The sequence below is a fragment of the Mustela nigripes genome, chromosome 7 (assembly GCF_022355385.1).
Source record: "Mustela nigripes isolate SB6536 chromosome 7, MUSNIG.SB6536, whole genome shotgun sequence".
In the NCBI taxonomy this organism is placed as follows: Eukaryota; Metazoa; Chordata; class Mammalia; order Carnivora; family Mustelidae; genus Mustela; species Mustela nigripes.
The window spans coordinates 89,394,424-89,421,837 of record NC_081563.1 but is presented as its reverse complement, the minus strand read 5'-3'; the positions used below and the strand labels follow the sequence as shown (position 1 = coordinate 89,421,837).

The 27,414-nt window shown below is 47.9% G+C and overlaps 1 protein-coding gene across 2 annotated transcripts in view; it reads right to left on the bottom strand.

The window, feature by feature from the left end:
* Positions 1 to 27,414, bottom strand: part of SH3RF3 (SH3 domain containing ring finger 3) — a 356,455-nt gene that overhangs the window by 105,624 nt on the left and 223,417 nt on the right. For both annotated transcript variants that reach the window (XM_059406397.1, XM_059406398.1), the window contains exon 3: positions 22,714 to 22,809. In XM_059406397.1, coding sequence (XP_059262380.1) covers positions 22,714 to 22,809 — 96 coding nt within the window. The remainder of the gene's footprint in view (positions 1 to 22,713; positions 22,810 to 27,414) is intronic.

Sequence of the window (27,414 nt, the reverse complement as noted above, 5' to 3'; positions counted from 1 at the left end):
AGGACAATGGGGTGAGGCGTGCCCTGTGGTTCTCGAGCAAAGTAACAGGAAAGCCCTTCTTCCATCCTAACCTAGACTTCGGAAGTACAGCCGTGACACATCCATACCCCAGAGCCATGGGCTGGGGGCTGAGATCAGAGAGAAGGAAGTATGTCTTCCCTTTCTCGGAAATCCAGGAAGCCAAAGAGGTGACTGTGCTGGAAGGCAGGGGTCACAATTTAAAATGAAGGCAACCAGTGGCTGCATGCGTACAACAAACACTTTCTAAGCACCTGTCGTGTCCCGGGCTCTGCTCTAGGTCCTGGCGATACTTGGTGAGCGACAGAGGCTGGTCTAGTAAAGCTTATACTGCTCTGAGGGGTGAATTATTTAGGGAGACTTGTAAATATGCAGATTTTGGCTCAATAGGTCTGGGATGGCACCCATGTTTCTGACTGTCTACAAACTCCCAGGAGACACCACTGCTGCTCAAGCCAGACCCTCTTTGACTAGAACATGGACAGCTTTGCAACCTTGGCTTCGCAAGGAAACACTCTCTCCACAACAGAGCCACATTACCAGAGACAGCAGCTTTTGCTTGGTGTCTGCCTTTAAAGCATGGCTCCCACCCCTGTGGGCTCAGCAGAGCACAGGTCACCATGCCTTACAGCTGGCCTATTATTCCAGAGAGCTTCATAAATTCAGGAATGGAGGGAGAGTGGCCTTTACCTGCCTTCAGCTTTTGTCAGAAAAAAATCTCAGGAGCCTCCCACTTAACTGAGGGCAGCAGGCACAGAAGGCTGACTGCATTCTGATCTGAGCTTATTTATAAAATACTCCCTTCTTTACGAGACTAGATCAACAGCAGGGGTGAGTGAGAAGAGCATGGTTTGCTTTCAGCTCTGGCACCCCTCACCCTCCTCCTTGAAGGCTCTATCTGGAATACACCTCGGGCCACTGATGAGAAAGGCTGCCAGAAGGAGAGCTCTCGACCACTGACTGAGCAAGTCAAGACAAGTGGCCTGGTGACATCACCAGCCAAACACAAGAGAGACCCACCTTCATCACCACCAGGCTCATCTGACCTTTGTATTGACCGTCCAAGGTCAATACGGCCATTTTACAGAGAAGAAAACTGAGACTCAGAGGAAAAGTGTAAGTGTCTTGTTCCACATCACACAGTTAACAAGTGGCTCACACCCTTTCTACTACATCTCATTGGCTCTACCATCATTCACTTTTTACTGCAGAGTGCGGAGATGCTTTTCTGATCTTGCTATATCATTGGGTTAAAAAATTATTATAGTCATTGAGGTATATCTATGCCTTTGGCAATTAGAGGGGGTTGGGTTCCGTTTAGAGATTCAAACATGGGCCTTTAAAAACCAGACCTTTTTTGGGAGCATGAACATTAGGTCAGGCAAATGCTCACCCTGGGCGGACCCTGGCTGCAGTTACCAAGGGTGGGAGGCTATTTCTGTTTCTTCCCTTTTTATTTTAAATGGGTGGTGACCTCACAGGCCTGTTAACAATGCCAAACTTTTTATTTTTTATTTTTTATTTACTGGAATGTTGAACTCTAGACATTTGTAATGTCATGTGCTAACCCTCTACACTGACATTCTCCCATGCACGGAATACATACTTGCTGTGCATCTGCTATGGGAGATGCTTTTTTTTTTTTTAATTAACCTCTGAAGGGGTCTCCATATCAGAACTAAACATTTTATGACGTGTTGGGTGCTGTAATGGCGTAACGGCAGCGCTCATCCCTGGGTGCTGGCATGCCCTGCGTGCATCCCACCCAGCACAGGGCCACTGCTTGCCTCCCATTCTGTTCTCGCCGTGTTCCCTTCTCAAGGCAACAGATTGGACAGGTGAGCCTGTATTGGCCAAAGTGGGCTGGTGAACTGAAGAAATTATTCAGATAACTGAGGTTTAAAACAAGAAATATCCAGCAGTTAAGACAAAGGTGTGGACCTGAAATTCACAGAGAACTGCCTGACCTTACTCACAAAGACTAAGTGCAGGAGAGGATTTTGGATGAGATAATCCTAAGAATTAACGCACAGGGTGGGGAATGGTACTCATTTCAACATCCCATTGTCACAGGCTGGACAGAGCTCCAACTCTGTCAGAGGCTGGGCTACTTCCCCTGGGTAGGTGGCACCACTGCCCGGGTCCCTGGACAAGCCTCTAGAGCGGGGCTGTTTCCCCAACACCTCCAGGCCCTGGCTGCTCCCAGCAGGGGGCAGCAGGCGTAGCTAGGGGCCACTTGGGCAAACTGCCCCGCCCCTTGCCCTCTTGCAGACCAGAGTGACATTACGATGTAACCCTCTGTGGCCTCTGAGTTGCCCCGACCGCACCTTCCTGAGAGTCTGGGGGAACCGTGGTTCTCTATGGACACCAGTGATGTGGTAGTGAGCCCAGCAATGACCTAACCACCACCACCGCCGCCATGTGGGCTCCCAAGCGGTCCTGAGTTAGAAAGGCAGTGTGCCCCTCCTTGGGGAGTTGGTCCCTCCACCAAGATCAGAGCTACACACGCACTCCTTCTTGTCCCTCAGCCTCTGCTCGAAGTTGTCACACGTTTCTTCTTGGGCACTCACCCCAATTACCATGAGGAATGAGGCTACCCCTTCTCTAATCAACCTCTTAATCATGGGTTATGATCCCTGCCTGTGCCAGCCATCAAACTCTTGGTTCAGTATCAAATTCCACAAAAAGGAAGATTCCAAAGAGTCTGATACAAATTAATATAAGCAAACAAAACTTCATTCATTTCTAAAAATGTGTGAAACTCAGCAAAAGGCTCATAAGCAGCAAAGAGTTATGATTAGCACCTTATCAGGGTGTGTCCTGTAAGCAAAGGGACCACTAACTGAAAGTTGGAGATGAGTGTAAAGACCCTGTCATAATTTTGCCTGAAGATAAAACTCAGAAGGAAAAAAAAAATGGTTGTTTTTCCACCAAGGAGAGGAACACAAAGGCACCATTTATTCTCCATTTTCTGTAAGAACCCCGGAGGGGACATCTCTGCTTAGAAGGTGGCAGGAGGTCAGTCTGTCCCTGCAGGGGGGCGTATGGTCTCCCGCAGAGGTGCCCCCATCCCCAGAGAGTGCCCTGTCTGTGCTGGGCTTGCAAAAGCATTTCTGACCACCTCAGATCAGCACCAGAGGAAGTCACAGATCTCAGGGAACTGAGGAAGGAGGAGGAGGGAAACAAAGAGATGAGGCTGGTACAGAATTCAGAATTTGGAAGGCAGGTGGCAGCTTCACTGCTGGGTCCCAGGGCCAGGCCAGTGAGGTGGCCCATTCCCTGGCCCTGTAACATTTACCCCCAGCAGTAAAGTACTTTGGGGCATGCAGATCCAGTAAATTACATATATTTTCTAGCGTACCACTATATTACATACATTAGAAAACACGCACATAAGAGAAACTGAAATTTAAAAGTCAAAAATATAATAAATTTGAAGAAAGTACTAATATTTCCTTTCTTTGCTCACAGAGCTTCATGTACTCCTTTTTGGTGTGCGGTTTTTTTATTTTTTTATTTTTATTTTTTTTAAGATTCTATTTATTTATTTAAGAGAGAGAAAACACAAATGGAGTGGGGAGGAACAGAGAGAGGGGAGAAACAGACTCCCTGCCAAGCACAGAGCCTGATGCGGGACTCGACAGGACCTCAGGATCGTGACCTGAGCTGAAGGCAGATGCTTAACGGACTGAGCCACCAAGGTGCCCCATCGTGCACCCTACTTTGAAGATCTCTAGCTAAGAGCAGTCATTTTCAAACTGTCAATTTTAATGGGGCCTGGTCAGTATTTTTTTTTAAATGAACCAGATTAAAAGAGAAAATACAGAATGCATCACATGCACTAAGGGTAAAAGTAGTTCCAGGAGATGTTGCTTTAGTTTCACATACACAATGGTGTGCATCCTGGTCGGGATGTACCATGCATTTCTCATCCTGAGTTGTAATCTAAAAAGGCTGAAAGCCATTGGCATCAAGAGGAAAAGAGAGACATTTCCCTGCTGAGAAATAAAAGTCTGCTTTCCCCCATCTGCATGGGTTAAATGTGTGTGGGGGGGGTGGGGGACCTGGATGGCTCAGTAAGTTAAGCACCTAACTTTGGCTCAGGTCATGATCCCAGGGTCCTGGGATCAAGCCCCGCATCAGGCTCTCTGCTCAGCAGGGAGCCTGCTTCCTCCTCTGTCTCTGCCTGCCTCTCCACCTACTTGTGATCTCTGTCTGCCAAATAAATAAATAAATAAAATCTTTAAAAAAAAAAAAAAGATCTCAGAGCTGATAGAGTTTTGAAATTTGGAGCCTACATCTTCCACTTGTAAATAATCATCTCACATCGCAGATGGTTAATGAGCTTCGTGCTGGGCATGGCAGTAGATGCTCAACAAACACCTAGTCAATGGACAGATGCAACTAACATGTGCATGTGTATGTCATAACAGCTACTCACTGAGTATGATCTCAATAGCTGGTCCCATGCTGTCACCTGGGTGCCCATTCAACCCTCTGGGAGCTGAAACTCACACCGGCTTTGCATACACCTACCACCCACAGTGGAGGGACATCTGATATGTACGCAGCAGGATCCCCTGACTACTGTGCTGACAGCAGACTATAGGGCCCAAAGGCTTTGAAGCTATTGCAACAATGTCACTGGAGAAGCCGCACAAATCAGTGAAAAAAAGCGAGGTGGAAATACTGATGCAGCACAATCCTAAATACATTCACAATATATGCAAATTTATACATAGAAAAGAATAAAGGAAATAAAACAATATGCTAACAACATTTCATTTCATTTTTTTCCTACACACATATTTATATTTACTGGTAGGATTATAGGTGATTTTAATTTCTTTGTTTGTGTTTTTCTGAATTTTCCTGTTTTGAACAATAGCCTGGTGTTATTTTTACAATCACAAAGTTATTAAAAACAAAACAAAACAGCGGATTAGGTTGGGATATTGACTGACCTACAGTGATACTTCCTGAGTTGTGGCACTGACATACTTTTTATTCCCGTTTTGTAAAAAATGTGCAAAGTGCCATAAAGCTTTGGTGTTTTTTAGTCTAGTGAGATGCAGTATTTTTCTGGAGTATGACGTTTCAGGAGAGGTCTATCAAAGCTCTCCCTCCCCCCAATAGCTTAGTTTCTGGCCCTGGCTGAGTGGTGGTGTCTTGATGACAGCACAGACCTGGCTGTCACCAAAGCCTCAGGAAGCTTCTCCTGGCACTGTGCTCCCATAGGGGCTTGGAGAGCTCAGAAGGGGGAAAGAAATCCGGGCCCAAATAGGAGAAAAATGGAAGCCGAGAGAGGTTAAGCAAGAGGACGGAGCAGGGGCCCGCAAACGAGGCCCACGGGCCAAGCCCCCCTGGTGCTTATCACTGTGTGCCTTGTGGCTTACCTGTCCTTTCTGACCACTTCTACCTTACAAATTAGAGTTGGAGGAAAAAAACAAACAAACAAACAAATATGCCAGGCCTGTGCTGGAACAGTGCTCTGCTTGACCTCTGCTCCCGTCACCTCCCCATCTGACTGCTGGGTGGAAAGGTGTGGCATTTGTTCACTTTTTATGCCAGACACAGAAGTAGAAGGATGCTCCTCCGTCATCCAGCTTCAGCAAACACACTATTCTGCTGTTCTTGTTCTATGAGCTGTATGCCCCCCTCCACTGATTTTTCTGAAGTATTTTATTTTATTATTATTTTTAAAAGATTTTATTTATTTACTTGACAGAGAGAAACATAGAAAGAGAGGGAACACAAGCAGGGGGAGTGGAAGAGGGAAAAGCAGGCTTGCCATTGAGCAGGGAACCCAATGCAGGGCTCGACCCCAGGATCCTGGGATCATGAACTGAGCCAAAAGCAGAGCTTAATGACTGAGCCACCCAGGGGCCTCGATTTTCTGGAGTATGTTAAAACAAAGCACAGAAACCACATAGTTTCATCTGTGACTGCTCAGTGTGTATCTCCAGTGGACAGAGATGTCCCCTGTCCCTGGTTCATCTCCAGGGACTGGGTGGTGGTGCTCCATTCCAAAGCTGTAGGCCCTGGAGCGGGCAGCAATTCCGGGGGGGAGGTTGGTTTATCAGTCTCTACTCTGGTGGGTGTGGCAGTCCCAAGGTCCATCCTCAGTGCCGGGGTTGGAGGGGGTTGAGGAACCGGCAAGTTCCCCTGCTTCCAGAGCTGATCAATGTTCTCCTACTAAGATTTATCTATAATAAAGTTAACCTTTGAGTTTCCATCTCTCAGACATTCATTTTTTCCTCAGCTGCATCCAAGAACAGGGTATGAACACTTCTTATGACCAAAAAAACCCCAAGGATAACCCAACCAATTCTCTCCCAAATTTATATATTTAAGAACATGTTAACATATGAACTGGGTTGTCAATTTAGCAAGAGAAACACAAATAAGAGCAGAGTTTCAACTACACCTTCATCCCCTTCCAAACATAAAAAGGTTTACAGAAGCGTAAATGGGCCCCCTGGGAGTGTTTTTCTGTACCTGGTCTGGCCCTCGCTTCCTCTTCCGTGGTTGGCCGGCATAGGCCTCTGGCCTGGGTAGCTGGCTGGGAAAGCAAGCGGCCTTCCGCTGCAGGTGACTGGTGCATGACTGGTGCAGCCCTGCACTGAAGCACCCACCTGAGACTCCGTTGCCCCATTTCTAAAAGCTTGATTATTCCAGACCAGGCTCCCTTGCCCTACCCAGTGCATGGACACCCATTCTCCAAACGACTGTTTTCCTTCACTCTGAATGAAACAGAAGCCTACTCCAGATACATTTTTCAAAGTGTTGAAGTTATTTTTTCCTCATATGATAGGCCTCAACACTTAAGCAGTAAAACACAGTTTTGCAGGAAGACCTGTGTGCTTCCTCTCCCTGCTCTCTACACAAGGGTCTGATGATAAGGTGAGAGGCAATGCCATTTTTAACACCCAATTTGCAACCTGAGCTAGCCTGTGTTCTACGTACTTCACTTACATTCCTGATTTAATCCACACTTGAGCACAGTAGGGTATATTATGCCCAGGTTACAGATGCGGAAACTGAGGCACAGGGAGGGGAAAGTCTGGTGAGCAGCAGATAGGGGCTGAGCCCAGTGGCTTGGTGCTGTGATTGAGCCCCTGCTCTCTGTCAGGCAGGGAGAGGCCAGCACTATGGAGGCAGTGAGCAGGGCTGGGCAGAGGCCAGGAAGGTTCCATGGGTCTGCTGGGTGCAGTGAGGAGTCTGTATTGATTCTAAGAGACACGGGCCCCAGAGGAGGCTTAGCAGGAGTGAGGCCACTAAAGTTACCTTTTTCTGGTCACTGTGTGAGATGGATCTTAGAGATAACATGCAGCATAGCGGGGCTGGGAGAGGTGATGCCCAAGAACCTATGGGTTTCTGACCACCGCAACTTGAAAACTTCGAGTCCAGAAGGTTCTTTCTACATTCATGTTACACTAGCAAAGCCCCCTAGGCTGAGGCAGGAGTGGGCATGAATGAAAAGGACATGGTTAGGGAGAGTCAGTGGACCCAGTGACAAAGGCTGTGTGCACTGAATGGGGAGTGGGTCTCGAAGAGAGATGGACCCCAACCCAGACCCAACCACTCGGAGCAAACACTGACATCTTCAGAGAGGCCTGCTTCCCACTGCTCCCTGAGCTCACTGTATTCAGCCTGCTCTGTCACCCTGGCCATCACTGTCCCTCAGCCACGAGCCAGTTCAGGCCACCACCTGGAACCTGCAGCACTCACCCATAGGTTGTGTCCCCCGTGAGGGCTTCCAAGCATGCTACTTAAAATTGGTCCTCTCCACCTCAGCTTCGCTCTCCTCCTTTGCCAGCTTTATTTTCCTCCACAGAGAACATACTACCCTCTAGAATTTGCTTTTTTCTGCTATTGTTGGTTTCCTCCCACTAGAGTGTGGGTTTCAAAACATTTCTCTTCTGTTTGGTAGGCAACAGTATCCCTAGGGCCTGGCACATAGCAGGTGCTCAGTGAATGAATGCACAGAAGGGATGGGTGTGAATGAAGAAATGAACGGTGGTCTGAAAGGTAGAGGCTGTGGAGCGCCGTGGTAGTGGAAACACTTGACAACGACCCTGGCATGGGCAGATGTAGTTCTATTTTACAGTTGAAGTCGGCAAGACAGAATGTGGCTGCCCTTGCTCTTGTTGGAGACACCGGCCAGCGTACTCCTCCGGGCAGGGCTGTGGTGTAGAGGATAGGCTGTCTTCACCTATGAGGGGCCAGCTCTGAGAGTAAGTATTGTGGTGACTTGGAAGCTTCTAGGATCTCATTAACATGAGATTTCCCAGGGAGGCTCACATAGCCCTGCAGTACACTGAGGGTCTCTGGGCAGAGCGGTAGGCAAGAAAGTCACTGAAAACAGAGACATCTGGAAAAGTGTGGTTGACAAACTGAGTCTTTGTCTCTGCTTGCAACAGAAGGAAAGTCCTCAATAGCTTCTAACTGTAACTCTTAATTGTTCTCACTTTGGAGATTGGAAAGAAATAAAAGCAACAGAGAATGGCTTGAGTTTCTCTGAGTAAATCAAGCAGAACCCAAATGAAGCCAGAATAAGCTGCATTTTCTCATTTTGCAATAATCGGTTGAATTGTGGTAGCTATGGAAAGTCCCCTGATGGCACATGCATAGCATGGAGGATTTTACTTGAATCTTAAAAAGGTCCTGGGCACCAGCAATTTACACCCCCTCCTTTCCGAACAGGAAGGATTAATAAAAGGTAACAGGAGAGAACAGGACAGCAATGTCGGAGGCATTTTCCAACAGGCCCCCAGGGTCAGTCTTAGCAATAATTTATTGCCAAGATCCAGAACTAATGGTGAGGCAGCAGCTCGGACCTACAGGCCAAATCTCTCCACTAAAGCTTGGTCAGCTCTGGAGGGAAGACACCGGAGTTCCCCAACAATTCCAGTGACTCCAGATGGGTGTGTTTGCTCCCGCTACACAACCAGACTTGCTGTTCCTTCTGCACTAAACACAGGCCCTGAACCTCAGCCAAGGCATATTCCACTGTCACCTTATTAACACTCACAGTCAAATCTTTCCATGGCTAAATATGCGTTCATTGTCACATCTGAAAAACTGCTACCACCATCACGACCCGCCCCCAGGGGGGCTCCCACACCAATGGCCCAGGCCCACCCTTGGGACTAAGTGGAATCTGATAAAACAGGTTTCCTCCCCAACTTCTTTCTTAGGCTGAGGCCCACCAGACCTGTTGTATCCATCAGGTTCCCTGTGGCCCAGGGCTTTCCCGGGGATTCTGATGTTCACTGAAGTTTCTGAGCCACGGGCCTGGACTACTCCAAAAGGCAGAAATGAAGAGACAGGATAGGAATGTGAAAAGCTGAGTTCAGGCAGCAGGGTACAGCTGTGCTGGAGGGAAGGTGGCTGGGAGAAGACAGCTCAGGACAGCCTATGGGGGAGCAGCCAGACTCCCTTGTCTCCCTGATAACAGAAGGTGAACACAGAAACAGTCTGAGGTCACAGAAGGCCCCGTGGAGGGGGCCCCAGTTAGGTCAGAAAAGAACCAAACTTCACCTCCTCCGTATGCTGCATTAAGACAGCCCGCAAGAGTAACCTGTGAGGGGAAGGAAGGAAAGCAGCAGGAGCCAGAGGCAAAAACAGTGAGTACAACTGTGGGCATGCCTGGTTTCCCACTGGATGAGCTGGAGGCCACAACACAGGTGACAGGCTTGGACATGGGGGCAGGAATGGCAGCTCTTTACTAATGTCACTTGCGTTTTCAGCTGACCCCAGGTGGAGACATTTTCAGTCCCCACTTGTCTCTTGAAGATGGAAATTCACATAAGCCTTTTCTGCTTTCTGCTTGGCTGGCCGGCAGCTGCACCTCTCAGGTGTGGGGAAGACTGTGGGGTTCCTCTGTGTCCCCACAGACACTCCTGGTGAGACCAGTGAGCAAGAACAGGTGGTTTCACGGGGACCTGCTAAGTCCTATGTGCTGAAAGCATCCCAGCCAAGATCTTTCCAGAAGCAGCCATGGGTCTGTCCTCTTACTTTGATTATTTGTGTGAAATACTGGCTCGCAACCCAGCAACGACACAAATGTATACATTGCCTATTTTGTGCCAGCACCACGCCAAGACCGAGAATGGAAAAAAATTATGTGCTGCAGGGTCTGGCTTCTTACATTTATAGTTAGGGAGACAACAGTAACAACAAACCCAGAAACTATGGAATGTACAATATTATACTATAAGATGCTAACTGCACAAGTAATTCAAAAAAAGTTAGGGAAGCAAGAAAGCAGGGTGTGCTGGGACCTACGCACTTGTCTCTCTTTCTTAGGGACACCCCCAATGATCACACACGTGTGTGCATGCCTCAAGTCCGGGGGTGCAGAGGATGGGAGAAAAACATGCCGACCCAGACCGTGGCTGGGCGAAATGCACAAAACTGAAGTCTTACTCTCCTGGGGAATTGTCTCATTTCTTTGTGTTATGCCTTCCACTGTAAAATAAGGGAAATGGGGGTGAAGGCAAGGCACCCTTCTTACTCTCCCTGTGGGTTTAGGAGTTGGCCTCCCAGACCACTTTGCTCAGATGCAGAGAAAACATGGAACACCAGGACCTGCCCTGCCTGGCTCCCAGTCAGTCCTGTCTGCTGCGCCCACAGCCTTCCTCGGCCAGTGCTCTCTTGGGTGACTGCGCGGTACTCTGTTAAGTGCATTAGTTTTCAGGAAGGTGCGGTCCGCACCTGGACAGAAATGCGGGCAGATTCAGAGCCAAGTCCTGGTGGGGAGGAATCCCCACCACGCGCCATGCAGGGCTGTAGAAGCTCGTAAGAAACGGGCTAGCAGCAAGTAAATATAAAACAGACTTTAAACAAAATGGCAAAGCCCTGTCCCCCAACAGTCTCTGGCAGAAATCTCTGAGAAGTTTCTTTCCCATTTCCTTTCTGGGGTCTTGTTCCCACATTGCCTCCGACATGGTGAACTCAGGTGTCCTGAGAGAAGCTGGGTGGGAAGCAGGGCCACAGGGGAAGGAGAAAACGGAGGAAAACACCAGCAGTGTGACAAACACACCCTCTGGCTCACCTTCAAAGCTGGACCACATGCCAGTGTTTGGAACTTGGTCGTCACCAGTATCCGTAGTGAATAATTACCTCAAAGGCTTTCACCAGTTCATCTTTCTTAAAAAGTCCTTGATTACTTACTCTCAGCACTGGAGATGGGGACAGGCAGCACGGACAGCCTCAGCTGACCTCCAGCTTTCCTGTTCTGCCAAAAATACCCCTGTGAGCCTAACTTTCTCAGCCCCATCTACCTTCTCCCCTGTCTTCCCGAGACACAGCTGACATACCACACCATACTAGTCTATAGTACACAACATAATACTTGTTGCCCTTATTTCAAAATCCCTAAAACGTCCCAGGTTAACACCCACTTAGCCAAGGCGGAACAACGATCATGTTTACCTTCTTGCCTGACATGCTGAGAGCAGATCTACAAAACATGGCTTTCAGACATGGGGTATCAGCAGCTCAGGACAGTAGCTGTCGAGAGAGGTGAGGCCTGCCGCGTGAGGCCTCTGGTTCACCTGGGCTCTGGGGCTTCTTCCTGAGTTGGGAAGATGGAGTCTGGGGGTTGGGGAGGCCACAGTGGCTGGGGTCCATGGACCTGAGTCCTGGAAAGGAGGTATCTGTGGAGGGGTGCCCCTGCCAAGTCTGTAGCCCAGTACTGATGAGGACATTCATAGGAGGAAATTACCCAGTGCCAGGGAAAGAACTACCCAAAGGGGAAGACAGAACAATTCCCGAGGCTCACGCAAAGCTGGGCACAGTTTGCATTCCCACCTTCAAGATTGAAAAACCTTGTAAATCACGGGTCATGGAGTGGAGAAGATTATAGCTTCAGAAGTAGGGATAATTAGCTCTACATTAGAGGCTGCCATAGTCCTACAGACCAGAGCTTAAAAGCAAGGCTCAAAAGCATCAAACTGTTTGTAAGTGACCTAGCGACATCCCAGGACAAAGCTTAAGCATATTTATAGGAATAAAAAAAAACAAAAACCCAGCATCTGAAAAGGCACAATTTACAAAGTTGGTATCTAATTAAAAATATCAGGAATGCAAAGAAGCAGGAAAATGCAATCTACAAATCTATTTTATAGTTATTTATAGAGGAGAAAAATCAGTCAGTAGAAACAGAACCAGAAACAATGCAGAAGACAGAAATCGTAGACGAGCATATTGGAATATGTACTAGGACTATGGTATATACATCGGTGTTAAGGAGACATACAGAGGCCACGAGAAAGACTCCAGTCAAACTCCGGGATGGAAACACGATGTCTGAGTTAAACTCCCCAAGACACTCAAACCAGCCACCACACTGCCCCAGTCAGAGGCGTAATCTGCTCCCTTCTGCCTGTCTGTGATGGCTCTGCACTTCTTACTTGCCAGTTCCCTTCGCTGAGGCTGCTTTTATCTCCTTCCTCAGACAGCAGGAATTCTAGCACCGTGCTTCAAACGAAATCTCTCTGCAGGAAAGAATGGGTGAGGTTTGGTCAAATGTGCTACATAGAGAAAATATGCCACCTCTGTGGAAGGATCTGGGGTCAGGCCCACCCACTGGCTCCCACAGCAGCAGACCTGGCCAGGAGGGAGGCCCCAAGGGCAGGAGAGCTGTGGGAAGGCTGCGGCCACATCAACTCACCTCATTGCTTCGCAGTAAAATGTGAAGAGGAGGTTGAACATCGTTGGTTTAAGTGTGAATCAGGGTAAAATGTTATTACTGCCTTATCAGGCTGCTAACCTGATACTTGGGGGGCTTTTGTGGGTCCCCAGCAAGTACCTGGCATCAGCATCACTGTTTCTAATCCCCACCTGTCCACACACACTCTGAGCTTCTAACAGCCCTGACAGTAGTGCTTGGGGAGAGAGAAGCAGAGTCGGGGAGACAAAAATCTATCCCCGTGTTAGCACTGGGGCGTTTCTGCCAATGCTTCATACAAGTTAGCAGAGCTGATGATCTGTAGACAGTAAAGAATGAGGGAATAAGAATAAGGGAAAGAAATCAAAAGTAAGCAGACAATGCCCTTTATCCATGTGAGCCCCTTAGGCTGGGAGCCACTCACTCCCACTCACTGGGCAGCTGTGAGTATGGGGAACGGCTGGCTGTGTCCTTGGCAGCTGTCAAGAACCTGAGAAGTCCCTTTTCCTCTCCCATTGCCCATATTACTTCCTGACATGCTGGCTTTCCCTCAGAGGAGCAAGGAGAGCCCTTGAAAGGAGGAGGGAGACACAGAGGCCAAGAGTGGTGACAAAGAACAAGCACTCCCCAACCAGGAACACACCTGTGAGTCTGTCCACCCTGGATCCCAGGTAGTGTAGGGTCTGTGGAGGGCACTGAGGGGAGGAAGAGGGTCTCTGAGCATCAGTGTCTCTGCGGCTTTCCTCAGGAACCTGGGCATGGGCATTCCTTTAGAAGCCACACACCCTCTTCATGTTCCTCCCTGAAAACATGCTGCCCTCCCCAGGCAAGGAGCTGGAGCACCAAGACGAAGTTGAAGAAATCATGAGCAATCTCTTCTTCACATCGGGAGATGGCAAATCCAAGGCATGGAGCAGTACAGAGCACGTACAGTGAGTAACCTCTGAGTTCGCTGGTTCCCAGTGAAAGCTGCCAGTTGTACTAAGGAGTCATTACCAAATGCTTTAATACCATCTTTTGAGATGCAGGGTCAAAATACTATTTTCTTTTTGTAAATTCTGAAGTGACAAGGAGACAACCATGCTACAAACAGAGGTCAACATTGTAATCAACTGAAGCTTAGAACCAAACTAACAATGTGCATTGTAATTGTGCCAAAGACAAGGACTCCCAAGTCAGAAGCTGCTGTCATTGACAACTGCCCCTACAGATTTAGGCATTCATTTATTTGGCTAATTCAAGACTTTCATTTCTGTCTCCATCGGTTTTCCAGGATCTAGAAACAGCATCCCATCAACAATTCTTCCTAACACCATGTAGGATTCATTCAACACCAAGACTGGGGTTTATGAGTACTGGCACCAACAGAGGTCTAGGGTCTGGCTCCCCAAAGTCGGAATTCTCTGGGCTCCCACTGGCCCTGGGATGAGGTTGTCCCCCAGCTTACTTTCTGGAGCCTGGCCCTGTTCCTCCATCTCTCTCACCATCCAGAATACAGCTGTCCTGAGATATGCATGCAGGGGCTCCAGGCCTCTAGTGCCCTGAGGACTGGGACTCCTTCCCTCAGGTTGGTGAGGACCACACACAGTTGTGGGAGGTCACGAAGGATTCATGTGGGAGCAGCAGAAGGGCAGGAAATAGGACAGAGCAGAGCTGTCCTAAGGCAGCAGGATCCAGAGGACACATCCACTATGTGCCCATGCTTCGGCTCCTGGTTTAAGAAATAGGCTTTATGCAGAAGCCACTCTGGGGTGCATCTAGCTAAGTGTGGGGCAATGAATGGCAGAGCTGTCTTTGATGCATTTGGAGTGTCAGAGGGAGAGAAAATGGACTTCAGCACACGTTAAACCTTCAAATTCCACTTTCCAGTCCCTCAATCTGTTTGGATCTGGGCTTCCTCCCATCATTACCCATAGCCCGGGAGCCTTCTCTCCCTGGAGTCATCTTTTCTTTCCAAACTGCCCTCCATTCTGGCTCCATAGTTGGTGGCCAGTGCCTTCAGCCTCCCACAGCACCCTGCAGCCCGGCACACATGTCCCACTAGCACCCCCACATGATTGGGCCCCAACCCCAGTAGCAACTCTCCCATCCCCCTTACCCCTCACCATCTTCCCCTGGAACAGCCCCCATGTGGCCTCTGTTCTTAAGTCCCAAACCTTGTCATTCTCAACAAATAATCTGCTGAGTAGCGGAGAGCAGGGCAAATCAGCATAAACTCTGAACATCCCCACAGGCCTCGGTGTGCCAGAACCTTCCCCATTCACCTCCTCCTCCCTCTGAAGGGCAGGTTTCTCTCCTGTCCCTCAAGGTAGGCCCTCGTCCCCTCCCAGCTGTTCTGCAGGGACCACTCATCAATTGTCCCCTGCGATCCCTTGGGTTTTATCTCTTCCCTTTCACTACTCTCCCCTCAGGGTGCCTCATCCAACATAAAACTGACCAAAGCGTTGCCTAGACTCTTATAACCACTTGACATGTATCCCTTTCCTGGCTCTTCACCAGAGAGCTCCCTTATCCAGCCACTCACCCGTCCAGGTTTATCGTGGTTCTGCCACACAATGGAAGATCTTCACAGGCTGGTGGGGAAGGGACGCTTCCACGGAGGAGGAATTTTCCTTAGGGGTCCTCTGAACATGGCCTGTTATTTCATGTTATTTCCTTCTTATGTTAATGAAACACACAGTGAACAAAATTAAACCACATGCTAAATTGGCAGCCCCTCCTGTCAGGAGGATCCACTCTTTCCAAACTCCTGGGTCCCCAGTGACCTTGTGGTCAGGTAGCTATGTGACTGGCCACAGCCTGTGGGTGGTGGTCTGACGTCCATGGCCAGGCCTGACCTATGAAACTCCCAATTTGTCCTCACTCCCACATGTTAAAGATAGCACAGCCCCATTGGAGGGTCTCCCTGGTGCCTGCATGAGCCTGGCCAACCAGAACAGCCAGATACGACCCTCTATTGTGGTTGAGCCGTACGGTCTCAGGGTTCACCTGTCACAGCCGGTACAATACCTCAAATATTACACTCATCACCCCTCTTCCCAACTTCTTTTTCTGCACCACAGCTGGCTTCCAGGTACTCCCTTCCCTAAACTTAAACCCCTAGGGATCTGGTCCTTTTATCTCTGGAGTGTGGGGTCCCCAGGTAAAGTCTCAGAGTCAACCTGCCCCCTTTCAGGTGAGGCCAAGGACAGCCATCATCCCAACACATGTGAGCTGAATAAATTCTCATCAAGACCATGAGCTGGCCCACTTCGATCGACTTGCTTTCCCATTTTTCCCATGCCTCCAGGGAACCCAGAGGGCCTTCCCCTTATCTGTATGTCTAAATGCAAAAGCATAAAACAAGGAAATGCATTAACGTGTGTCTGTTGAATAAAGGTTGACAAGAGACACACCAGAGGGAAGGAAAGAGCACCACTTGCACCCCAGCAGGCCTGCCTGTTGTTGTGAAGATGGAACAGGGTTTCCCTGACAAGTGTGTCCAGCCCTTGGGCCTGGGTATGTTCCACACTGACAGCACAGCCTTCCTCTACCAACGTCACCCCCTGTCCATCAGATGAACAGTCCTCACCTATGCATCTGCATATCTGCATCCGCAGAGCACAAGAAAGCCAGGTTTCCTGGGTGGGGGGCTCCCTCTCCCACTGCAACCTGCCACTGTACCTTCTCTGAATACTAAGCCCTGGGGGTATGAAGGGGAAGGAGACAGACAGAGTCCTGCCTGCAGCACGTCTCAGGTTGAGTGGATGTGAACAGTCCCTACACAGAAGTGAGTGCCGAGCCTGGTGGGAGCAAGGAGGAAGCCCTCACCCAAGCAGGGGCAGAGATCAAACCGGGGCTCTCTCCCAGAGAGGGGTGGGAGATGGCCGAAAGGGTGTGGAGCTCAGCCTCGGGAGCTGTGTGATTGAAGCCTGGAAGTGAGACAAAGGGATCCCCATCCCCTCCTCCACTGTGTCCTCGGACAGGCAGGAGTTGGCTCCACGCAGCCAGGGAGTCCAGGGCAAGTGGGACAGACAGTGGCACACAGCTGTGAGGGGACAAGTCTGTGCACCCTGCAGTCCACTGGGGAGTAAGTGAGACCCAGTAAACGTGCATGGGTGCGAGGGGAGGTGCCAGCTGACCTGGGAGAGGACCAATAAAGGAAGATCTGGGCAAACTCCAAAATCCAGGAGCAAGGCGACCACATTCTTTCTGCTACTTTCAGACAGCCAGTCTCTGGGTTAGTACCCTGCTAAACATCACATGATTTGTCTTTAAAGTTAAGAACCAGTCCAACCCCATTTCCTCCCACTCTTTGCCTCTTCTCAGTGTGCCTCTAAGTCCTCCAAACAGCCTCTGGCTCTGGACCATCACTGCATTTTGTTAGATGCAGAAAATGGCTCCTGGTTGATGCCGGTGCTAATCTCCTGACAAGCTATCACTCCTGCAAACATTTATTAAGCACCCACTGTGCAGTCACTTTGCTAAGTGCTAAGGGTATTAAAAATGGACAAGAGAAGGACCCTGACTCGAAGGATCCTGATCTGGACAGAGGAGGGAACAAGTTTAAAAAAATGCTGGAAGCCCTGTACGTTGACATGAACAGATTTGTAAGGCTCAGGGAATGGTTTGATGGAGCAAGGACCATTTGAGTTGGGTTTTGAAGAGTGAAGAGGAGCTCTATGGGTCCTTGCATAGGGGTCCTGGGCTAGGAAAGGCAGTGTGTGGAAGTTTGGGTGGCTGGAATCTTGTATGCCTGGAGAGGATCTGGTGCTACCATACTAGGTGGAAGTTGTGAAGCTGGGTCTTGGCATCTGGAGATGGGTTTGGGGATTGCTGTGTTGGAGTCCATGGAGCCCAGGCTGGGAGGGAAGGAGGAAGCTGGGGCTTGGGGTGCAGAACAGGGGAGGGTGGATCTGAGAGAAACACTCTTCAGGTATTGTGTGGGGAGGTGGACTACTGAGGAGGAACCTGGGGCACGACAAGACATGCCCACTTGTTTTCAGCCACTTGGCCTTTCTGGCTGTTCCTCAAGCAGGTATGAGGGAGGACCCACCGTGACAATGTGGGTAGCCAACCACACAGACACTACCCTTGAAGATCAGCAAATGTTTAAATATCCTACTCAACAGAAGTAGAGCACCATCACGTCATGGTAACATGGAGATCTTTCTTGGTTAACTGCTGGTGATCCACGTCTCCCCATTGCTTGCCTAAAACAACTAATTTTCTAAACCTGAAGGCAGAACTTGACACTTAGAGCATTTCACCATTCTTTTCAACTGTGTTTCCAGCCTATTGTGGTCTTTGGGATCTTAATTCTGGCCCCATGGAGAAGTTTTCCTTGCAAACAAGCATCACAGGCAAATCTCCAAATGTATTTTCTAAGTCTCCATGCGACTTCCGCATTGAGGCTCGGAGCAGAACAGTCCTGCATCCCGTCTTTGGATCTCTCTGGACTGAGGCAGATTCCTATGAGCCCTCTTCAGGAATAGCTTTCAGGTGGGCTACCTCTCTTTTCATGTGGCATGTGACTATCTGCATTGCTTGTCTTGTTGACATTACCCAACTGCAAACCTGGCTCAGCTTAGGGAACCATGATGGGGCTGTCCTGCCTGCACAGAAATAGGGGCACGCCTGCCTTGGAAGAGCTCCCACCCCCGCTGCGGAGTGAAAAGGAGCACTTGTGAGAAAACTCTCAGAAACAGGAGGCCAAATACGGTCAATGCCCAGGAATGACACAGAGCTCTTCAGTAAATACATGAATGGACCAATGAGCAATTATTCACTCAACAAACATTTATAAAAGCAGAGCAACAACAGAGATGGCCCTTGTGAGCCTACCTCATGCCTCGTCTGTGCACTCTGTTATTGTCTTGAGGTCTCGCAACTATGTCCATGAGGGACATGCTATTGTCCTTGTATGTGAGAGGAAAGAGGCTCAGAAAGGATGAGGAATGTGCCAAATGTAACACGTCTAGTACATGGTATTGAGCCCAGGGTGGTCTACCTCTACAACCCATGATGCTCTGTAGGGCTGCCTTGGGCCCACTCAGGGTTCTGCCACCGGGGTTTCCATGGCCCATGAGAAACAGGCCCTGCTCTTAGGGGAAGACCTGAGATCCATATGAAAGGCAGATGCCAAGCATGCCATCTTGGAGCCCCATGGGAAAGGACGATGGGTCTGGCTTAGTGGGACCTCTGGTTGTGTCTAGTCACACTGCAGGGTGGAAACCCAGAGCCAGACCCAGCCATGCCAGGACAGGAGAAGGACAGAGTGCCTTACATTTACCCCATGGCAGGCAGCACTGAGCCCCCACACATGGAGGAGGAGGGCTCCCTGGCCCCCCAGGCCTGAAGAATTCTCTCAGATTTATTCACTCTGAAAAAGGAAAATGATGACAATTCCTTGGCCCCCTGGAGACATAGAAGGAAGGCCATGTCACTGTCACATGATTGGGCTTATTCCCCCCGGGACCAGAGCCATGCCGAGTCTTCTCTCTGTCCTAAGTGGACACCCGCGAGGCTGCCCTGTCCCACAGGTACCCAAAAAACAGGCAGGCGTCAGTCAGCAACATGGCCTGTGGGTGTGGTGTGGCGACGGCTGTTGGAGGCTGATCGTTCACGAAACCAATAGGGAGAAAAGAACAAGGAGGCAGGTTCCAGACACAGGACCAGTGGCTGGGGAAGCCAGAAGGGGGGCTGGAAAGGTGGGGAGAGAAGTCACACAGGAGTGGCGAGGACCTGAGGGCAAAGGAGCCAGGTGCAGGCAGAGTCAGTGCCTGAGACCAGTCAGCCCAGGTTGCGGATGGGGATACAGTGGCAGCCAGGCCCCTGAACACTATGGGGAGCGTGGAGGAGAGGGTTATATCTGCAGTACACCAGAAGTATAGATCTTTCCAGAGACTGGGACAGCCTTCTCAGAAGACGGGCCACTGGTAACTCCAGGCCAGGCTGCCTCTAGCCTGGCTTTACAGCCTGTCCCGCTGGGCCTGCTAGGCAAACCCAGGGTGAAGAAACAGCTCTGCTCAGGAGATGACTGTGTAATCCATGGAGCCAAAGTGCTTGTTCACTTCTTACACATCCCCCTGGGTCAAGCATGAGAGCAGAAACCACTTCAATGGGAAGCTCAGGTTCAAACTCTGCGGAAGACCTGAGCTCCAACCCCTTGGATCTCAAAGGCCTGCTCAGCCTCCTGGAGGGAAGACAACCTGAACTCTGCAACCCCAGAATCCACCCCTAAGACTACACGGGGGGCAAAACCACTCAAGTACTTCAAAAAGGAACTGAGAGAGAAACAGTGAAAGCAGGCTCAGGAAATAACCTGTTTGGGGCTTCTTGTCTTCAGGGGCTGCTGAGTGAGAAGCCAGGAGTCTGTTTCAGAGCGGATCGGGGTGTTGTGGCTGTGGCCCAGGCTTCTGGGGCAGGGGTCTGTGGCCAGGCACTACCTGGGCCACGGCCCTGCCCCAGCAAGGAGTGGGATCCAGAGGAGCAAGGCCCCTGCCCACGGCTAATTCGGGCCTTGCTCTGCCATTGTCCCTGGGAGGAGGGCTGAGCGCCCCTGGGCCTCAAGGGTCCTCAGGGCTTCCTCTCTGTGCAAACACACAAAGGAGTAAGGGAGCCATGTTCAGAGCAGACACAGGATTGTCGCTGGAGGCACAGGGCACACAGGGCTTCGGGGCCAGAAGAGCCTGCCTGTAAGTCCTCAAAGGAGAAATGTTTGAAAGCCTGTCTCCCATGGTGGAGCGCTCAGGCCCTGGAAAGGCACAGAGAGGCCAGTTTGCCCTCCAGGTGTGTCTGTGGAACTGAGGAGAGCCCCCAGAGAACCCAGCGGGTTGGTTTGCCAGCCCCGAGCCCAAGCCCTCAGCCTCCGTGACAATGCCTGAGCCCTTCCAGAGGGCTGGTAGCTGATGAGTCTGACCTGGCCTTCCCCAGAGGATGCCCATGGGACCCGCCTCAGTGTTCCTTCTGTCTTAAGTGTTCTTAAACTGCACTTTCAAATGCACACATGTTAACTGTACACCATTTCACAGTGGCACACAACTGTGTAAGCACTCCTAAGATGAAGACATCAAAGACCTCCACCTCCCCGAGGCCTCCCTCTCACTGCTTCCCATCAGTCTCCCTGCAGAGGCCCTGCTGCTCTGCTTTCCATCACCCTGAAGTCATTCTGGCTGCCTCCGAACTTCCTAAAGGTGAAAATCGTACATACTCTTCCGTGTCTGGCTTCTTTCAAAAGATTTGTCTGTGAGACTCAGCCATGCTTTTAAATGCAGCAGTCTTCTGTTCGTTTTCTCTGCTGGGTAGTATTCCATTGTATGGACATACCATCCTTACTTATCCATCCCACCGCTGATGTGGAGTTTCCAGTCTGGGGCCACCCTGAGAAGGTTTCCATAAGCATTTCTGCATATGTGTTTGAGTATCCTCATAGGTCCGCCCGGGGAAAGAGGTTCCCCCAGCTACAAACATCTGGGAGACCAGATTTTTCACTTTTGGACTGCACTGTAACTGTTACCCAGGCATCAGGTTCTCTGATCTTAAGCAGCAGGATAAAGAACGCACTGGAAATTGGAACAAATGCACAGATGGAAGCTTACAAGGTGTTTGGGGAATCTGACTTCTACAGTGTGATAGAGAGGGGTGTGGGTGTGGACTTTGAGTGTGAGAGTGTGCTAGTATGTGTATGAGTCCATACAGATATGCGAGTGGGACTGTGTGTGAGCACTGTGTGTGTGTGTGTGTGTGTGTGTAGACTTATAGTTACTGTGTGAGAGGGCCTCAAAATCTCCTGGGCACTTTATCCAGAATGACTATGAGACATCCCCTGGTCCAGAGCATTTAGAGAAAGAAGAGGAAATGACCAGATATGAGGCTAGAAAAACAGATGAAGGTCAGACTGCAAAAGAGTGGTGAATGTCCTACTCTAGCATTTGGATTTGATCCTGCAGGAGACAGGGATCACCACACACCACTCGGTAAGCATGGCAAAGCCGGCTGTGTCACTTACCAGCATGTGGAGTCCCACACCAGGATCAGTGAAGTAGAATTTGCTAGTGACAGGTCCTGGAGGGCAGGGCAGGGAAGGGCTAAGTCTACAGCAAACAGCCTGTGTTTATGTTTTGGCTCTGCCGTTTACCCACCAGGGGACCTTTCCATGCACCTTACCATGCCTCTATTTGTTCACTTGTAAAGTGGGGACATTCCTGGCTTTAATATGCCAGAGTTGCTGAGAAAATTAAATGAGCAAGTACTTGAAAGTGTTCCCACACAGTGAGCACGCAGTAAGCACTACTTAAAATGATTCGTACAGATAAATGTGGTGATTAATAGATCAAGTGTGTCTTGGCTTGTGGGTGTACACATGTGACTTGCACTGACAAACGGCGCATGCACACAAATGGGCAAACAGTCCTGCCCACACACAAACAACCCACAGTGAACAGGGGTTTACAGGGGAAACATTCAAAGATTCTCCCAGTGTAGCCACTGCCCATAACTTACACACTGGAAGCCAAATGCTCCTTAGTTACGGAAAGGAGACAGGAAATAAATAGACCCCAAATCATCTTTGCTTTAGGGACTCACAGCTGCACGAGCACCCCAGTTACCCAGGTCCTGGGAGGACTGCAAACAGCCCTCTAGAACCAGCCAGCTTCAGCTCCGTTTGCAGGGACATGGGGAATGCTGCCTTCTCCTCTGTGGCTGGGGAGACGGGAGCAGCAGCACCCAGGAGAGCCTGGGGAAAGTGGGTGACAGTACAGGATTTCCAGGAGAAGTAGCGAAAGTCTGCATCTGGGCCCTCCTTCACTGCCCACACAGTGAGATGGTCTGCAACCAGGCCTGGGACAGACGATTCAAGGAGCTGACACAATTCTCATAGCACAGCAGTCTGAACGAAAACCCAACGCGGTCCCCATCTCCCTCTCTTGGAAGAGGGGCTCCCAGGCCAGGAGCCCACCCCTGCCCCCTGCCCCCTGCCCCGCCTGGTGACAGTCAGCAGGGTGGAAGGGGATGCGCGTCTGAGAGCGTGACCTTACCTCCACATACAGCAAGGGGAAGATCCCAATCTTGTCTCCCAGCATGCCTTCTGCCCAGTTGTCATCCACTCTTCGGATGACGGTCAGGATCTCGTCCTGTGGTGGCCGCAGCCCATCACGAACACAAGCACGTGGACACGCAATGGAACACACACAACAAAAACAGAGACCAGTCAGTATCGCAGAAGCTAAGAAAAGATCCTACACGATGACGCAAAGAAAGGTTTGTTATCCATCTGGGATCTGACATCCAGAACAATCTGCCCTTACATCTTCACTCACAGTCTCCCGCTTTCTCTCTTACATATTGATTATAGCTGCAAAAATCCTCAAACAGAAACGTGTGGTAATTTACAATATGGCTAGTATTTTAAAATTCATGTTCCTATTATTTATTTACTGAAGTAAAATTATTTTGAATAAAAATAAATTCAGCAAGTATAAAGCTTTTTAAATTTCTGGCTCCATCCACAAATGAAAAATGACCCAATCCAATTCCATTTATTTAGAGTCGTGGGTACAAAAAGCTTTGGATAACCCTCCTAAATTCTTTGGCAACTCAGACAATGCCAAGTATAGATGCACAAAGTGGAAACAGATGGAAGGGAAAGGAAGAGGCATGAAGCATGGAGGAAGAGGAGCTTTCCGGGGAGACTGGCAGCCTGGCAGTTGTGAGAAAGGATGTGCCCGGGATGCCATCGCGGGTGCCAGATGCTGCAGGGACACGTGACAGGGGTGCGGAGAGGAGGGTGGGAGAGAGAAAGCACTGAGCAAGGATGGAGAACAAAGGGAGAACCCAACAGGGAAGGGGAGTGAGGAAGGGAGACAACACAGGGAGCAGCAAGTGCTAAGAGGGCCAGACAGGGATGCCACAGGCAAAATGGCGCCTACACCAGGGGTCTGTGGCTGGCCCCTGTTCCCTCTCCAATATCCATTCTCCTCTCCGTATGCCATGGGCTGTCTGCCAAACCACCCCACCCCCTGTCCCGCCACATCAAAAGCTCCCTGTCACTTGTCCCTCAACAATCTGCTAGGGACCACCTGGCCTATCTGGGACTTGTGCTAAGGAACTGATGGCCAGCCTAGTGGGGTAACCCCTACTGGATTTGAAGGTACCATCTGAGTCCTCAATACTTTAATGGGAAGCAATAATATGGGACTGGTGGGCCTCCCTTGGTTAAGAGGAACATTTTAGGCCAGCACACTACCTGAAATTACCAGAAAACCTGGCTTCCCTGTGAGGTAAGGGACCATAGAGTTTTGGAGTATTCATCTGGGTCAAGGTAGAGTCACCTAATAGGAGTGGGAGATGTCTTTCAGAGAACACAGGTAGCGAAAAGCAAGGATGTGTGTCTGTGAGAGGCAGCTCACTGTGGTCTCTTCCAAACCTCTCTTCACCCAGGGAGGGGTACAGAGTAGAGCCTAGGAACAATCATACCCCTCATTTTCTCTGTCCTCATTCCAGCCTCCCAACTTCAAAAAATTCCAAATAACAAAGCGATCTGTGATTTTAGAATATTCTTCTCTCAATGGATACAAGCCAGAAAAATGCAATAGACACTACAAGAGTGACCATATCATTTCACCTGTTACAGGGTAGTCGGTTCTCAGGATCCAAAGTGATATTTGTAATGGTTTCCTATTCTAGCTCAGTGATTAGAATGTATGGGCTTTTCTGGTAACCATCAGCCAACATGGTCAACTGGCTAGAGGGGAGATGTACAGAAAATGCCCCTGAACTCCCATGCCTTGCTTACCTCACAAGTTCACAGCATGTAAGAGCCCTGGGCCTGTGATGAACTCTGCTCAGATTCAGCCAAGGGAAGCCCCTAGGACTTTGCTGATCATGCAACGGGAAAGAAAATTAGGGGCTTCCTACGTATCAGAGTTTTTGCAACAATAAAATAGCATAATAAAGATTAAATTTTGTAAAATTCAAAAGAAAAAACACCAGGTTAATTTTGGTTTAAAAAAGAGAAATTACCACACTATCCACACTATTACTTAAGACTGGTCTAGAAATTAGAGCCAAAGAAATAAAAGAATATAAAACAAAAAGCATTAATATTGGAAAGAAGGTATAAAATTTTTTACCTAGAAAAAAACAGTATCAACTAAAAATTAGAATAAATTTGAGAAATACTGCAAATTCTAAACTACATTCATAAAAATCATTAGTTTACTCATACACCAGCAATAGTAAGTTACAAAGTGTGATTAAAAGTGGCTATTAATAGAGGTTCTCTAATACACTATATATGCCAAAATTAATTGCATAAATAGTAAAGCTTCAAATGTTAGAAAAAACCTTGAATAGTCAAGAAGAAAATATGAATAGATGTTTAATCTTGAGCTTGGGAAGTTCTTTTGAAGTATGATAACAATGATTTGGCTACACAAAAATGAAATTCTCTATGCTAAAAACAAAAAGGCAAAAACCTAGGAAAATACTTGGAGGATATATGAGAGACAAAGATTTAGTATCCACACTATATAAAGACTTAGAGACATAATACAAGAAAAAGACAAATACCTTAAAAAGAAAAAATAAGCTAAAGGCAAAAATAAGACAACTCACAAAAAAGAAGAAAAGCAAATTGCCATTCAACATATTTTTAAAAGTTATAACCCACAAATAAAAAAATATAATTGTAAGAAAGAAGAGTCTTCTTTTTCTTCAATGTTTTATTTTGCCTATCAAGTTAGCAAAGAAGAACATAAAGCCAACTTGGAGTTTTGGTCAGGATGGAAAGAATAGGCACTTCATCATTTTTGGTGGACACAGAATTTATAGCATTCAGTTTGTCAATTTCTATCAAAGATCAAAGCCTGTATACCCACTGATTGAACAACAACACTTCTAGAGACTCTACACTAGGAAAATCAAAGATGTGCAAAAAGATTTAGCTCTGAGAGTGTTCATTACAGTGTTGCTCAATTAAATAGAAACTATAGACAAATGCACAGCAGAAGAGATTCGGTTAACTAAATTATAGTCTTGTCTGCCAACTCCAGCCCCTCTCTAGCCATACTGTACTACCTAAGGAGGAATAGGGGAAATGGAGACATGCATGTGGAGTTCACAGTCTAGCAGTACAGGCTCCTTAAATGACTGAAATCCAATAATAGGACCATAGGACTATACAGTGCTCTCCCTCTCTCTAAACACCATGACCACATTACTAAAGGCCAATTTACAGCAATTCTTTTTTCCTGGTACACCATGTCTGTCTACCAAAATAATTACTACTAGACATACAAAAAGGAAAAATAAAACAAAAACCAAAAATATAGCTTGAAGAGACAGAGCAAACATCAAAACTATAGGATATATGACTCAGACATAGCCAGGATGTTGGAACTATCAGACGGGGAATGTAGACCAACTATGATTAATATGCTAGGGGCTCTAATGGATTAACTGTACAGCATGAAAGAACAGATGGGCAATGTAAGTAGAGAGATAGAAAGTCCGAGAAAGAACCAAAAAAGTAATGTTAGGGATCAAAAACACCATCATAGAAATGAAAAATCTTTAGATAAGAAAATTAGTACTCTGAACATGGCTGAGGAAAGAATTTTGACCTTAAGTACATCTCAACAGAAACCTCCAAAACTGGAAAGCCAAGAGAACAAAGACTGGGGGTGGGGAGAGAACAGGATATTCAGGGACTGTGAGACAGCTATAAAAAGTATGACCTATATATAATGGGAATATCAGTAGGAGAAGGAAGGAAGGAAGGAAGGAAGGAAAGAAGGGAGGGAGAAAGGAAAGAAGGAAGGAAGAAAGGAGGAACAGAAGATATATTAGACACAACAACTGAGAATTTCTCCAAATTAATGTCAGACACCAAACCACAGATCCAGGAAGTTCAGAGAACACCAACTAAGACAAATGCCAAAAAAACCTACCTAGGCATAGCAAAGTACCGAAAATCAAAGATAAAGAAAAAATACTGAAAGAGGCCAGAGGGGAAAAATACCATATTTATATAGGATCAAAATAAGAATCACACTTGACTTCTCTAAAACCATGCAAAGAAAAGAGTAGAGTGAAATATGCAAAGTGTTGAGAGAAGAAAACCCACCAGTCTAGAATTATGTACACTGAGAAATTATTTTTCGCTAGTGAGGGAGAAATAAAGACTTTCTCAGACGAACAAAAATCAAGAGTTTGTTGCCAGTAGACCTGTCTTGTAAGAAATATTACAATAAGTTCTTTAGAGAAGAAAAGTGTACATAGGTCAAAACTTGAATCTACATAAAGAAAAGAACATTGGAGAAGGAATAAGTGAAGATAGAATAAAACATATTTTTCTTGTTCTTTGTTCAAAATTAAAGTAGCAGCAATGCATTCGATTATATATACTATGTACATATATTATATATATATATCATGTATATATTTATACAAGTGTGTAAGTGAAATGAATGACAAAATGATATAAGGGGCTGAAGAAAAGAGATAAAATTATTTTATTATTATAAAATATTCATACTACCTGTGAAATAGTACAGTGTTTTTAAAATGAGCATTATTAATTGCAAATGTATATTGCAAACTCTAGGACAACTACTAAAATTTTTTTAAGGTACAACTGATAGGCTAAGAAAGGAGAGAAAATAGAATCACATAAATTGTCCAATTAAAACAGAGAAAGCTTTTAAGAAGGAAGAGAAGAAAACAAAAATAAGAATTAA